This window comes from Mesoplodon bidens (assembly GCF_964165515.1).
Source record: "Mesoplodon bidens genome assembly, chromosome: 4".
Classification (NCBI taxonomy): Eukaryota; Metazoa; Chordata; class Mammalia; order Artiodactyla; family Ziphiidae; genus Mesoplodon; species Mesoplodon bidens.
Genome location: NC_138160.1, coordinates 65,779,837 through 65,794,954, shown reverse-complemented (window position 1 = coordinate 65,794,954; position 15,118 = coordinate 65,779,837). Strand labels below are relative to the sequence as shown.

The 15,118-nt window shown below is 39.5% G+C and overlaps 1 protein-coding gene across 3 annotated transcripts in view; it reads right to left on the bottom strand.

Moving 5' to 3' along the window:
* Positions 1-15,118, bottom strand: part of RASGRF2 (Ras protein specific guanine nucleotide releasing factor 2) — a 243,459-nt gene that overhangs the window by 138,889 nt on the left and 89,452 nt on the right. For all 3 annotated transcript variants that reach the window (XM_081232427.1, XM_081232428.1, XM_081232429.1), the window contains 3 exons: positions 11,858-12,111; positions 6,654-6,733; positions 6,078-6,271 (listed from right to left, as the gene is read on the bottom strand). In XM_081232427.1, coding sequence (XP_081088553.1) covers positions 6,078-6,271; positions 6,654-6,733; positions 11,858-12,111 — 528 coding nt within the window. The remainder of the gene's footprint in view (positions 1-6,077; positions 6,272-6,653; positions 6,734-11,857; positions 12,112-15,118) is intronic.

The following is a 15,118-nucleotide window of genomic DNA, read 5'->3' as shown; positions in this document are numbered from 1 at the left end:
CTATAATATCTTCAAATATTTTCTTGGATACTTTCTCTCTCTCTTCTCCTTCTGGGACCCCTATAATGTGAATGTTGGTGCATTTAATGTTGTCCCAGAGATCTCTTAGGCTGTCTTCGTTTCTTTTCATTTTTTTATTCTTTATGTTGTTCCGTGGCAGTGAATTCCAACTTTCTGTCTTCCAGGTCACTTATCCATTCTTCTGCCTCAGTTATTCTGCTATTGATTCTTTCTAGTGTATTTTTTATTTCAGTTATTGTGTTGTTCATCTCTGTTTGTTTGTTCGTTAATTCTTCTAGGTCTTTGTTAAACATTTCTTGCATCTTCTCAATCTTTGCCTCCATTCTTTTTTCAACAACCTGGATCATCTTCACTATCATTATTCTGAATTCTTTTTCTGGATGGTTGCCTATCTCCACTTCATTTAGTTGTTTTTCTGGGGTTTTATCTTGTTTCTTCATCTGGTACATAGTCCTCTGCCTTTTAATTTTGTCTATCTTTCTGTGAATGTGGTTTCCATTCCACAGGCTGCAGAATTATAGTTCTTCTTGCTTCTACTGTCTGCCCCCTGGTGGATGAGGCTATCTAACTAATCATACATTTCTTAATCATAATTTTTGAAAACTGGTTCATAAAGAAACAGATATAGTTATCAGCAAGTCACTTGAGTCTGTACTTTAGATTTATTTGGCTGTTTACGGTTTTTTTCAAATTGACAATTCTACTGCAATGTTCTCTTTAAGAATTAACACTTGGGAAAAGATATGTTCGCCCTTATTTTATTCTGATCCTGTTTCACTTTAACTCATCCCTGTAGCAGTAAAAAGCATTGTTTAATTAGATTATTTGTTTGTACTTTTGTTTATGAACAGGCTATCTGAATTCTCTTAAAGGCAGAAACACCACCAACCCTGTGAAGGGTTTAACAGACCACAGTGGAGATTAAATTCGAGTTATATATGTTGATTTAACTCAACATATTTTTTACTGGCTTATAAGTTAAAAATTTTTAGAAAACAGGGGCAGTGTGTTAATTTTAATAAAAACCTGCATGAACAGCAGCTACCATAATGCTGCCCACAGGGGGTCAGATTGGGAGCTTGAGGTTGCATGTGCACTCAATCATCCAGCAAAACATAAGGATTATTTCCGCATTTTACGGATAAGGAAACAAGGCATGAAGAGGTTCCATAACTTGCCCAATGTAGCCTCATAGTAAATGGCAGGGCCAGCCATGAGCCTGGCTCTGACCAGTGCACTAGCCCAGTGGGTCTCTTCTGCAGGGACTGGGTTCTTACTCAGCACTTAACAGGACCTCTAAGAATGAAGAAAGTAAAACAGCTTCCCAAGGCCCTGCTCTCTTGCAGGTGGTGGCCTTCGTTAGGTTATTTGCTAATATTTACTGAGTGCCCAGATTTATGCACTGGCACAGCGGGCAGCGCCATAAGCACAGACCTTGATCTGCAGCTCATACCCTGGGATCATGTCCTAGGAAATGTCATCCAGGTTTTGGAAGTGCAGACTCCTCAGTTATAGGAGGATGGGGCACAAGAGACCCCTCCCTCGGAAGCACATGGGAGGAGGCTTTCTGGCTCTCTATCCCATAAACTTCTCACTAAAACAGCTGGTTGGGACATTCCATTTGGTGAAGGCTCCTGGGATAAGTATGCTTTCAAATATTCCTTTTGCACAATGCCATGATTGATAAAAGTTTGCCTCTAAGTTAGTTCTACAAGAAAATCAAGGCAATCAATAGCTAATGTACTCAATTTTTCATAAAAAAGAAGGCAGGAGTGGGAGAACCTGACTACTTATAATGCACTGAAAACCCACAAAACTAAGTTTAGTCAATAGCTTCATGATCCTCCCCCATTAATTAAATCTATTTTAGAGAGCTCCTTGGCTAAGCTTCAAGTGGATGGATTTGAAAGTAACTGGCCCACCTCATTTTCTGGTGGAGAAAGAAAACAAACCTGAAATTACCAAAGAGTAGGCAAAGGACTTCTGCAGAGAGAAATGGACAGCTCACCAAAGAGCTCATCTGTATATTCAAGCACTGATTATAAATCTGTCCCCCTGAAACCAAGGATCATAGCATTGTCTAGGTGAATCATAATTCTTCTTTCAATTATGAAATAATACTTGTCACTTTATAGACACTAATTAGCTTGCTGTCCAGTTACAGTAAACAGGTGACTAGAGCAGGAAGTGGTTACTTTCTGGAAGACCTCTAACAGTGCTATCTTTGTCAAAAGCAGATTTCATCATCTGCTGACCTATGGAGGTATGAGCAGCTGAAGCCAATTTAAACAGTACCAGCCAAGCCACTGTTATTGCTAAATAAAAATTATGTTAATGACTACATTATTGTCTACAACAAATTTATTGGTAACATGAACTTACTTGTCTGATAGTTCAAATGAGGATACATTCACTGCATCATCAATTAAGGATAAATTCACTATAATTCCTCCATGTTTCCATAGTTCAGCATAATTCACTGACAGCAACAACTGACTTACTCAACAAAGGGCCCAGGAAGAGGTAGACTATAACACTTTTCTAAATAGACACAGGCTACCATACGACCCAACAATCCCACTACTGGGCATATACCCTGAGAAAACCATAATTCAAAAAGACTCATGTACCACAATGTTCACTGCAGCTCTATTTACAATAGCCAGGACATGGAAGCAACCTAAGTGTCCACTGACAGATGAATGGATAAAGAAGATGTGGCGCATATATACAATGGAATATTACTCAGCCATAAACAGAAACAAAATTGAGTTATTTGTAGTGAGGTGGATGGACCTAGAGTCTGTCATACAGAGTGAAGTAAGTCAGAAAGAGAAACAAATACCATATGCTAACACATATATATGGAATCTAAAAAAAAAAAAGTCATGAAGAATCTAGGGCAGGACGGGAATAAAGACGCAGACCTACTAGACAATGGACTTGAGCACACGGGGAAGGGGAAGGGTAAGCTGGGACAAAGTGAGAGAGTGGCATGGACATATATACACTACCAAATGTAAAACCGATAGCTAGAGAGAAGCAGCTGCATAGCACAGGGAGATCAGCTCAGTGCTTTGTGACTGCCTAGAGGGGTGGGATAGGGAGGGTGGGAGGGAGGGAGACGCGAGAGGGAAGAGATATGGGGATACATGTATACCTATAGCTGAACCACTTTTTTATAAAGCAGAAACTAACACACCATTGTAAAGCAATTATACTCCAATAAAGATGTTAAAGTAAATAAATAAATATACACAGGCTAAAAGTTTCCAGTTACAGTACCTCTCTTTCTCCCTCTGCCCCCATACCAAACTTTGCCTCCATATGCAGACTTAAGAAAAATTCTGGGCAGTGGCCCCTTGGCAGTATGAGCTAAGGCCACCTCTTCCATTCTTGTTCTACAGGAAAAAAGCATCACATCCCAGCCTCATCCCAAGGTATCTGGCCTACACTGACCTTCAGGACTCCTTAGTGAAAGGACCAAAAGAGAACAAAAAGGACAGAATGAACCTAGTAAAAACAACCTTCAAGTTTCTAGAAAGGGCAGTTTTCCCCCAAGTGTTCCATGTGGTCACTCCTAGGGAGAAGGCAGGAGGGAGAGACACCAAGGAGGATAAGGCCCTCAGGCAGCAACTCCAAAGTTTTCCCCTCTTGGTCTGTTCAAAATAGCTACAGAGAAGTGAAATAGTTATGGGGAAGTAAATAAATAAGAGCACAACTCAGCACTCTTTCAATTTGCACATTTCTTGGAGTTGGACCAATTCTGGCTAAATTCTTTTTTTTTTTTTTTTTTTTTTTTTTTTGCGGTACGCGGGTCTCTCACTGTTGTGGCCTCTCCCGTTGCGGAGAACAGGCTCTGGATGCGCAGGCTCAGTGGCCATGGCTCACGGGCCCAGCCGCTCCACGGCATGTGGGATCTCCCTGGACCGGGGCACAAACCCGCGTCCCCTGCATGAGCAGGCAGACTCTCAACCACTGTGCCACCAGGGAAGCCCTGGCTAAATTCTTTAAGTCTGAGGCTTTGCCCAGCATCTTTTGGTTACCTTGGTCTTAAAGAAACCAGAGAACCTCAACATCTGACCCTTCAGCTAAATTCTAGGATTTGGGGCCACCACAGTCTTGGAGGGAGGGATCCTAGACTATTAGAAAGCTCCTGGCAACACCACAAGTTGCCCAGCCCAAACTTCCAGAACCTGTCTAGTCCCCCAGAAAGCTAGAGCTCTGGGAGAGAATTAGAGCTCAGCTGCCCCGAGTTCAAAATTAAGACACAGATTCAGATTGGTTCAATTATGTTTCCCAGTGCTACAAATGAAGGGTGAGCAAGACATGCAGGTCTCCTAAACATTCTCGGTCCAATGGTCCTTTTCTGACATTATGGGAATTCCCTGGCATCAATCAAAGTGCCAAGTTGTTTTTATTGGGCTTAAACTCCAGGGGGAGGAAGGAAGGTTGGTAGAAGAATATCTCAGCATTTTTCAGAAATCCAAAGGCCTTTGCAAGGCCCTACATTCAACTGTGTTTGCATACCTCACCTAAAATGCAAGTACAGTTCTGCCATTTTAAACCATTGAGAGACTCACCAAGGGGAATAAACAGTACTTGAAAAGACATTACTGGGCCTTCAGAAAGGGAGGGGGGAACCTCTCTAAATGTGAACCTCTTCCACAATCCTACCTTTGTATGTTCATCTAAGCTGGGGATTGCTAGGCAGATACAAGTTAGGGTATTTAATCATAATCTAGAGGTAACTGTCAAAGATTCAAATAGAATCTTAGAATACTGAACTATATAAAATTTGTTTCACTGTAAGTAAAATCTTAAATTATAACTTTGTATAAGTTATATATATAAGGTTTGTATAAGGTTTTTAAAAAGCAATTTTTTTCTTTATAGTTTTTCTGATGAAATATTTGTTCAGAGAGGCAAAGAGTTAAACAATTCAGTTCCACAGGAGAAAAAAAAAAACACAATAACTGTATAAAGTTTCACTCTACTTAGGTTGTTACAAATGCAACCTTTTGGTTTTGAAAAAAATGTCACTAAACTTCTATGGTGACTTCCAGGATTTCAGTCAGGAGTGACAAACTTTAAGACAAACAATTATGAACCAGAATATCATTTCTCTCTGAAGCTACAAAATGATCAGCTGGAGTCAGAGAGGCTGGTTCCAGGGGACAAAGCTCTCCGCAGAAACCGTAACACACATGATTAGGAGAATCATTTTGCCACATGACAGTTCAGAAGCCTGGCCAGAAGCCCCACAAATTCCACAATGGGAACGCTCAATGCTTTTCCGAAAGAACAGAATCAACACTTTTTAAAAGGACAGGAGATTCAATTCACATCTTGGCCTCTGCAGTTCTCACTAAAGAGCGGTAAAGTCTTAGATATAGGAAAGAATGCAAGTGTACTTGATCCTTTGGGTTGCTCTAATCCCAAAAAGTAAAGGTCAGGACAAGCCCCAGCCTCACTGCAGCAACCTGACTAGGGGCCAAGAGTCCCCAGGCCTGGCCAGTGCCTCTGGCTCCTTTGTCTCCACAGCCTCTGTGACAGGGAAGGTCCTCCTTTTGTTCTGCAGAGCTCCAGCCAAGGAAGACTCAGCAGCAATCACAACAGGGCAGGAAAACAAGCACCTTCCCAGCAGTCCTTCCACTCTCCCGGAACCTTTTATGCAACCAGCATGCACTGGAACATTTGCACAGCATCCTATTTCTGTAAACTTAATAATATTTTTAAACACGCTGGAGGAGGAGACTCCATGGAAGAGGTCTGTGAGGAATCTTTCTATAAAGAGAAATTTGTGCCGCTTTTCAAAAAAATCATTCCTTATTTGTCTCAAAAATTCCTGATTTTCTTACCTACACTAGACAGACTAGAGAGAGGATGTGTGGCATAAATTTGTTTATCTCAGGGTCAAGCTAAAGATGACAGATGATGGATATGTGCTGTAACCCCCCACAGGGAATACTTGCACATATCATGCTGGTCACACTGGGTATCAGTCATATCGAGCTGGAACCAATGACTTACAAAGTGCATCCCAGGTGACTTACCTGAAACATTGGATAGGTCAAGAATGTCTCCAGCATCCTCCCCTCACAGGCAGGGTTAGCTTCATACTGTTTTAAGAGTTTGTCAAAATCTCTGTTTTGCTTACAATTGGCGAGCACTTGGAGGCTGTACTGGTGATTACGCACAAATTCTTGATAAATGTTCAGCATGGGGAGCAAAATATCAAACAGATCAGCTGGAAAGAAGAAGTAAACATGGCAGTTTCTCTTGATGCTCTGTAAATTATCCAAGGTACAGGGAGAAACTGTTCACTCTGCAGGAATGGCAGAGAGCAGCTCCTGGCACCAGGTGTCACACTACATGGCCCCAGTCCAGCTGCCTGAATGACTGACCTGGTAGAACACACCCCACAGTAGAGCCCAACTCTAGCCCCCAAAGAACCATGACAGGCCAGGGGAAAGGATCAAAAGGGCAATGAGACAGAGCCCCAGTGCCTAAGGAAGCTCACAGATCATTACGGAAATTCAGACAGCTTAGGTAGAAAAACATTGAAGCTATTTTACTCTAACTGTAGCCATATTAAGAGAAAGTCTTCTCTCTCTAAAGCATGGACTTACCTAAAATTAAAGTAGGCCAATTGGCTATCCTTGCCTTCAGTCCTTGATGAAATATTTCATGAAGAAACATGATTGTTTCACTATAAAAAATGAAAATATAATTTAGTCACTGCAAAGAGTCCATTTCATTAAAGAAGTCCATTGAGTCCTTAAATCCTTAATAAATACATGATATTCATGTCTCTGAGGGCCTCCAAACTAGACACCCAATAATGACATGGATTATACCAGCTCCCACAAAGCAATTTACCTTTCAGACAACCTGAAAACCTCAAAGAAAATGCTGAGCTAAGCCTCAAATTTTGGAAGATGGTAAGCACCAAATCACTGTCATATAACCCTCTTTATCGATTTATAATAAAAACAGCTTTCCACTGTTAGGATGTAGCCCTTCTTCAACAGATAATCAGAAAATTAGTTATGATCCTTCTCTCTTCAGATTTAATTCTAGATGCTAACTCGGGGAAAGCTCTCTTTCACTAAAATGAGTTTTGACAGGAGAGAGGGGGAAAGACTTGACAGACCTCTACCATTACCACTCCTAAGACACCCATGACAGAAATGTAGAGGAATCTTCTAAAAAGGATGGAGCCTATACAGATATACTAAACTGAAGAGATACATACACATAAATTAGAGATCCAAATTTCTAAAAGGTTCAAGAAGGGTAGTTACCAAAGCAACATTTGCTTTCTCTTCACTAGAAGAAAGGAGAACATTTGCTTTCTCCTCATTCCTACTGGAATGAGCCTTTGAAGGCTTTTCTGAACTACCACATCAGCACAATCAAATACAGGATTATTCATGTCAGTGAAATACTTTGGCTTGTTGTAAGTCCAATTCCACTACAAGAAACATCAATGGGAAGTCCCTACTATTTCCAAATGGCCCATGAAAGACAATAGACGCTGCTTGAAGACAGTGGTTTGTTTTTCTTGGATAGAAATTTTAACTAAGCAGTGTTTGTTGTTTAATGATTTCAACCAAATCTAGTTTGGTAGATACTGTAGATTAGTCTTTCAATCTCCATTCCATCCCCCTTCTAGGTGGAGAGGATACAGAGGTGAAACTACATTTCCCAGGCTCCCTTGCAGATAGGGTTCTAGATGTAAATTCAGTTCCACCCACAGATGCACTTGGTAAGACATGGAAGGCATTACATTTTTTAAGTATAAACTCTGTGTTGAAATTCAAAATAATTGATCTGCCTAGGACTTCGATTTCAGAGGCAAGGAAAGAGAATGTAGTTAAACAACAGAAATGACAACAAACATCCGATAAGCCTCACCTCTAAAACCGTAACTCTTCAAATCTCCATCTGGGACCAAGTATAGTAAATAATTGCTAATCTGTATGAAGAGCTTACAGCTTTCCAAAAAGAGGCACAGTATCTTGATTCAGAATTTAAATATGACAGACCTGGCCTTCCACATTGCAGATAGGAAATCCAGTGGAAACATCCCTAGAGGCAGCCTAAGACCAATGTGGTACAGGCTTTGATGGCATCGCTATCAGAGTACATTCACAATTCTGTCCATTGCCATTAGAACTGTTGAAACTGCATACTTAGGAGACTGAAGTATCATCAAAATGTTACCTGTATAGCCTGAGGATCAAGACCTACCCCTCATTCCCTTAGGACATCTCACACACTTGAGTGGAGCCACTGCCACCCAACGTGGGGAAACCTCGCAACAGAAAAGCTTAGCTTTTAATCTTATGCTATCGGACTACCGCCCATCATCCTTCCATTTTCCAGTCTTCTACAGACCCCCAGCCACTCTTTTAACACCTTGAGCTCTTAGCTCCCAGATCACTGTCAGTCCTTTCCCCAACACTACTCTTGTCATAATTTTTGGTGACTGCAATACGCACACAAACAACATTCCAATGACGTAGCCTCTCTCGGGTCTTTGAACTTCTTCCTCTAAGGGTCTTGTCTTCCATTGACCTCAGTCAACACTACCTTAATCATACTCTAGACCTTGTCATTGTCAATAACTGCATCCCCTTCCCTATCTCAGTTTCAGGCACACTATTCTACGACCATCTCCTTATCTTTGAGTTCATTGCCTTTGGAAACCTGACTCCCAAATCCCTTCCCACCACCAGGACCTGAATCCATTGATCCTGTCACCTTATTGCTGACCAAAACCCCTTCACAACATCATTTCCTTCTTGGAACAGTTTAGATTCCATGGCTCAGTGTTATAATCCCTTCCTTGCATACACCTTCAACTCCCTTCTTCTTTTCTCACTTCATCATAGTAATCTCGCACAATACCAGTACCAGTTAAACCCAACCCTTCACCCACTCTGCACCTGCACCCATGCAACTGAAAGTGGCTAAAGAATATACAGCTACTCACCGTAAAGTCATAACCACGAGCCTAATATGGGCTTTTAGCGCTACCTAGCAGTTATATTACACTTCCCTCATCCCATCCATTCAGTTTTTTGCTCCTTGATCACTATTTTACACTTTTTCCTCTCTTCCCTGACCCTAATACTTCCCTTCCATCAGCACTGTTATCCGATGTCCTTGCTTCCTACCTGCATATGTGTCCAGTACTATCCCTTCCCTGTCCACCTAATTCCAATCTCTTGACTTATTCACCACATTCTATCCACTTCTGCCTACGCAAGTTTACTGCTCCAGCAATTCTGCCCTCTCTTTCCTACATCATTCCCCCCCTCATTATTGGTGTCATTTTTATCCCATCTAAACACACACACACACACACACACACACACACACACACACACACACACTTCTTTATATTTTTACATTTACTTCCAGGTACCACCCTGCGTCTCTGATCCTCTTTACAGCAACCCTCCTTGAAAGAGTTTTCTCTACCAATTCTCTCCAATTCCAATTCCCCTATTATCACCTAATCAGCCTTTGGCCCCCCATTAAAGTTACCAATATGCTCCAAGTTGTTAACCCCACAGTCAGTTCTCAGTTCTTATTTTATTTGACCTTTTTAACACAGTTGCTTATTCCCTCTTGCCTTGGCTTCCAGGACAGCCCATCTCCTGGTTTGCATCCTACAACCCTAGCTGATCCTCTTCATTCCTGTTTGATGGCTCTTCATATTCCTAACCTCTAAATGTTGGCATGTCCCACGGCTCAGTCCTTGGTCCTCTTCTCTCGTTCATTTGTGCTTACTTCCTTGGTAATCTCATTCAGACTAACAGCTTTCAATACTTTCCATATGCTAGCAGACTCCCAAATTTATACCTCCAGCCCTGAAATCCAGACTAACAGCCAATCCTGCTCACTTGATTTCTACATTTGGAATGGCTAACAGCATCTCAGACTTGACAGGTCAAGATAAAAACTCTCCATCTTTTCCGCTAAACCTGTTCTTATGTCAATCTTCCCCACTTAATAAATAGCAACTCCATCCTTCTAGTTGTTCAGGTCAAAATCCTTGGACTTTTCTGCAAAATCCACATCAAACTCACCAACAAATCTTATTGCCTCTACATTAAAAATATACCCAGAATTCAATCATTTATCACTACTTCCATTACAATCATCTTTTGCTTAGACTATTGCAATAGCCACTTAACAGGTCTCCCTGCTACAGTCATCTCTCACCTGGTTTATTGAAATAGCCATGAAAGTGATCTCCCTACAGTCTATTTTCAACAGAGAACCCAGAGTGAACTTTTAAAACATAAGTCATATCATGCTACTTTTCTCCTCAAAACCCCACCAATCTCTCCCCATCTCATTTAGAGTAAAAGCAAACATCTTTACAATGTCCTACTGTTAACTCTCTGACATGCCCCTTCACCCACACTGATCTTGGCAGTTCCTCAAACAAGCAAGGCTGGCGTGCTCCAGCCTCAGGCCCTCTGCACAGGTGGTCTCCTCTGTTTGCATCACTCTTCCCCCAGGTAGCCACATGGCTAGCACCAACTGCAATCTCTGCTCAAATATCAACTTATCTTTGAGGCCTTCCTAAAGATTGACTAGAGAAACTATGGGACATTCACATAATGTAATAGCATGTAGCAATTTTTTAAAAAATAGAATGCTCTTTAGATAGCAGTATGGAAAGACGTCCAGGATATATTAAGTGAAAAAAGCAGGTATATATTAAAGTACTTGCCTTTTGTGTAAGAAGGGGGGAAATAAGACTGTGTATTCATGTTTGATTGATCTACATCAAGAAACACTGAAAGGATATAAACAAAACTAATGAAAACAGTTACAGATAGCAAGTGAGGAAAATGGGGTGGGCAGAGACAGAGTTAAGAGTGAGACTTCTAACTGCTGTTTAATGTTTTCACGTTGTTAAATAATTTTTTGAACCATGTAAATGTATTCTCTACTCAAAAACAAATAAATAACTAAAATTTTAAGTAAAATATCCAAGCAGTCCCTTTCCTCCCTTCTCCCCTTTCCTTCTTTATTTCTTCCACAGCACTCATCGCCATATAAAATACTGCATCTTTCACTTATTCACTAATCATTGTCTATATTTCCACATCAAAATTTAAGTTCCATGAAGGCAGGGACTTTCTGCTTTGTTCACTGATGAATCCTCAGCAGTAAAGGCACTATAAATATTTACTGACCAAATAAGTTTACTAGAGATTCTCAGGCCCTCTGTCAGTTTTTGTTCTTCCTAAAGTACTTCTGTATAGATTACATGTAAAGGCCCGTTAATCACTCCATTTCCCTCCGTTTATGAAGGAGAGAATCTTCCCCAGCACACACTCAATAACAAGAAAACATACGTCAAATAGAGAAGAAAAAGAGAAAACTAGATGCCAAGATTCAAGATAAAGATATGAAAATTGGGCGGCTTCCCTGGTGGCGCAGTGGTTGAGGGCCAACCTGCCGATGCAGGGGACACGGGTTCGTGCCCCGGTCCAGGAAGATCCCACATGCCGCGGAGCGGCTGGGCCCGTGAGCCATGGCCGCTGAGCCTGCACGTCCGGAGCCTGTGCTCCGCAATGGGAGAGGCCACAACAGTGAGAGGCCCACGTACCGCAAAAAAATAATAATAATAAGATATGAAAATTGGGGGTAATAATGAAACGCCAATGATAGCTTTCTTATTTTCAATATCATAAGCTCATAAAGGTGAATTTATAACTCTTCTTTTAAGTAAGTAATGTAAAAATTCTTTTAAGAAACACAAGTAGGTTTTTCACACAGCTCTTTAATTTATGCCAAGACAAACCTGTTGAGAAAAATACTGCTGACATCATCGTGGCTGATGGGGGGCTTCTTGGAGCTGGCCGCCATGCGCAGGGGCCGCAGGAAGCCATTGACCAGGATGTAGAGCTGGTGAACGTACTCCGACTCAGCCTCAACCATGGTGAACACAATCTGGTTTCTCTTCCTCATACTTTCAGCATGAGGGGAACAAATGTAATCCTGCACAATGGTCTTCCATTTCCTTCTACATAACCATCCTCGCATGAAGCTCTGAACCTACAGAACAACAACAAAACAAAAAACAAAACAAGAATCTCAGGGCAGTGTGAGATGGCTTTCTTAAGCCAGTCAGTGGGGTGTCCATCCTGTGCCATACACACCCTGCTCTTTCATTGGTGCACTGGTGAGCCCACCACCAGAATAAATAATGTCAGGCTTTGGACCAGATAGCAGAAAAAAGATGATTTTAAAATAATATTTTTCTCAGCTTCACAAGTTTCTTCCACTGTTTAAGCTGTTTAAGCCTGCCTATAAGGACATCAGAAATTAGTAATATCACATATTTAGTTGTTAACATTTCAAGAAAGGAATAAACTAAAGGTTTATTCTTTAACAACATAAAACCAGATATTAAAAATGTTTTTAATTGTGGTAAAAAAACACACATAAAGTTTACTATCTTAATAATTTTTAAATGTATAGATCAGTAGTGGTACGTATATTCACATTGTTGTAGAAACAGATCTCTGGAACATTTTCATCTTGCAAAACTCAAGCTCTACAACTAATTAAAGAACAACTCTCCATTTCCCCCTTCCTTCAGCCCCTGGCAACCACCATTCTACTTTCTGTTTTTATGAATTTAATTACTTTAGGTACTCATATAAGTGGAATCATACAGTATCTGTCTTTTTGTGACTGGCTTATTTCACTTAGCATAATGTCCTTAAGGTTCATCCATGTTGTAGCATACGTCAGGATTTCCTTCCTTTTTAAGGCTGAATAATATTCCGTAGTATATATGTACAACATTTTGTTTATCCATTTATCTGTTGATGAACATTTGGGTTGCTTCCACTTCTTGGCTATTGTGAATAGCGCTGCAATAAACACAGGAGTGCAAATATCTCTTCAAGATCCTGCTTTTGGTTCTTTTGGATATATACCCAGAAATGGGATTGCTGGATCATATAGCAGTTTTATTTTTAATTTTTTGAGAAACCACCATACTGTTTTCCATAGCAGCTGAACCATTTTACAATCTCACCGACAGTGCAAAAGGATTCCAATTTCTCTGTATCTTCATCAGTACTTGTTATTTTGGGAGATTTTTTTGATAGTAGCCATCCAAGTGGGTGTGAGGTGATACTGCACTGTAGTTTTGATTTGTATTTCTCTGATGCCTAGTGATGCTGGTCATCTTTTCATGTGTTAGTGATTTCTCTAAAGAATCACCTTTGAGAGAAATGTCTATCATCTTTAGAGAAATGTCTATTCAAATCCTTTGCTTATTCTAAAATTGGGTTTGATTTTTTTGTTATGGCTGAGTTTTTTTTTTAATTAAGCTTAAAAAATAAGTGTTAGAGATCAATTCATAAGACCCCTTCTTTTTACAGATGAATAAAGTCTAGTTGCAGCTTTCCTGTGTGGTTAGTCACACAGGAATGACTTGGCCTTCTTACACCTGCTTTTTGTTAACTATAAGGACTCTCTTTTCCAGCCACCTGGGCAAAACACATGTTAACAATTTACAGTGGTGTTATTTTGTGGAAAAACAAAAACAAAACAACAACAAAAACAAGAAATAAAGCTTAAGATCAATTTTGTAGGAACATGAAAGGCTCTAAAATTGATCTGAATTCCCTAGATATGATTTGAAAAATAAGAGGCAAACTGGACAAAGTGCACTGGCCTTTGTGTTTCAGCCAACAAACATTTACTGAGTGTCTTTTAAATGCCCAAGTAAATGCTGGGTGCTAAGCAGATAGGTATATGTCATAATCCTTAACCCAAAGGCTCTGCTACTAACCTGCTGGGTGAACTTGAACTCTGGGCTCCATTTCCTTATCTATAAAATAACTGACCAAAATATCTGAAGTCCTTTCTAAATATTAAAAAAATTATGATAATTTAGTAGGATTTGTTATATCTAAGTGGCAGATTCAGCAATAAAGCAGGTTGCAAATTCATATACAATTAAAAGCATTAAATTACTACCAAATATTTTTTTTAGTATCATTGTTTTCTTTTCAACACATTCTTATACTTTTTATTTTTTTACACTATTTCACCCATATGGTCTAAATTATCATGCACTTAAACAACCACTTTTCTTTTGCAATATTTAAAATTCTCTCATTTACCAACTGATGTCAGCATACTATCAATTTTTATAACAGGCATTCATACAGTTGCCATACCTCAAACAATAAAAATTAAACACATCTTAGTAGAATTATGTGGCGGAAATTATATGCATATTATTTGGAGAAATCTAATGGGAAATATCTGTGAACCAATTTCAATTTTTGGTCTCTTGTAGTTAAAAAATTATGTTGATATTTATCAAGATCAGAATAGAGAAACTAATTCATTTGTAAACATTCCTTTCCACACAGACATTAGCTTGACTGGGGACACAATGGACCATAGAGTTAAATTCAAAACCTATTTAACAAGTTCAAAAATGAGGTTTTAAAAAAATTATTTCTATTAAGAAATAGGAAGATAGAAACTGTAAAAATTGTGTATTTTATCATTATTCCTCCATTTAACAGAAGTATTTTCAAAAATCAACTTAACCGAGTTTTGTGTTAAATAAAATATTTCTATTTGCTTGGGCAGGTATTACCTGCTGAGCAAAAGCTGGCTTACTTACTTACTATCAGTTTCTACAACAGGACTTTACTACAATTGTTATTTTACTGATACCTTTGTTTATATGCAGCTGCATAAGCATTCATCTTGTAACAATAAAATAAAGCAAATCCAATTAAAAAATTTTTTAATTCTAAGAGAGGAATGTTGTTATTTTACTTTGTTATTTCTTGAAAACTGAAAACAGTGCAACTTAGCCCTAAGGAGCATTTCTATTTCAAATTCTGAGCAATATTTAAAGTTTTACTGCAACTGAAGGGGAATAATTACTTAGCATGAGAAAATAGGAATAAGAAAAAATTTAGAAGAAATAAAGTTCTTTAACTGTGAAACTTTTCACATAAAGCTGAGTAAGTGCTTTTATGCAGGACAATTAAGATTATGGAACTCAAAATCAAGATGGCAT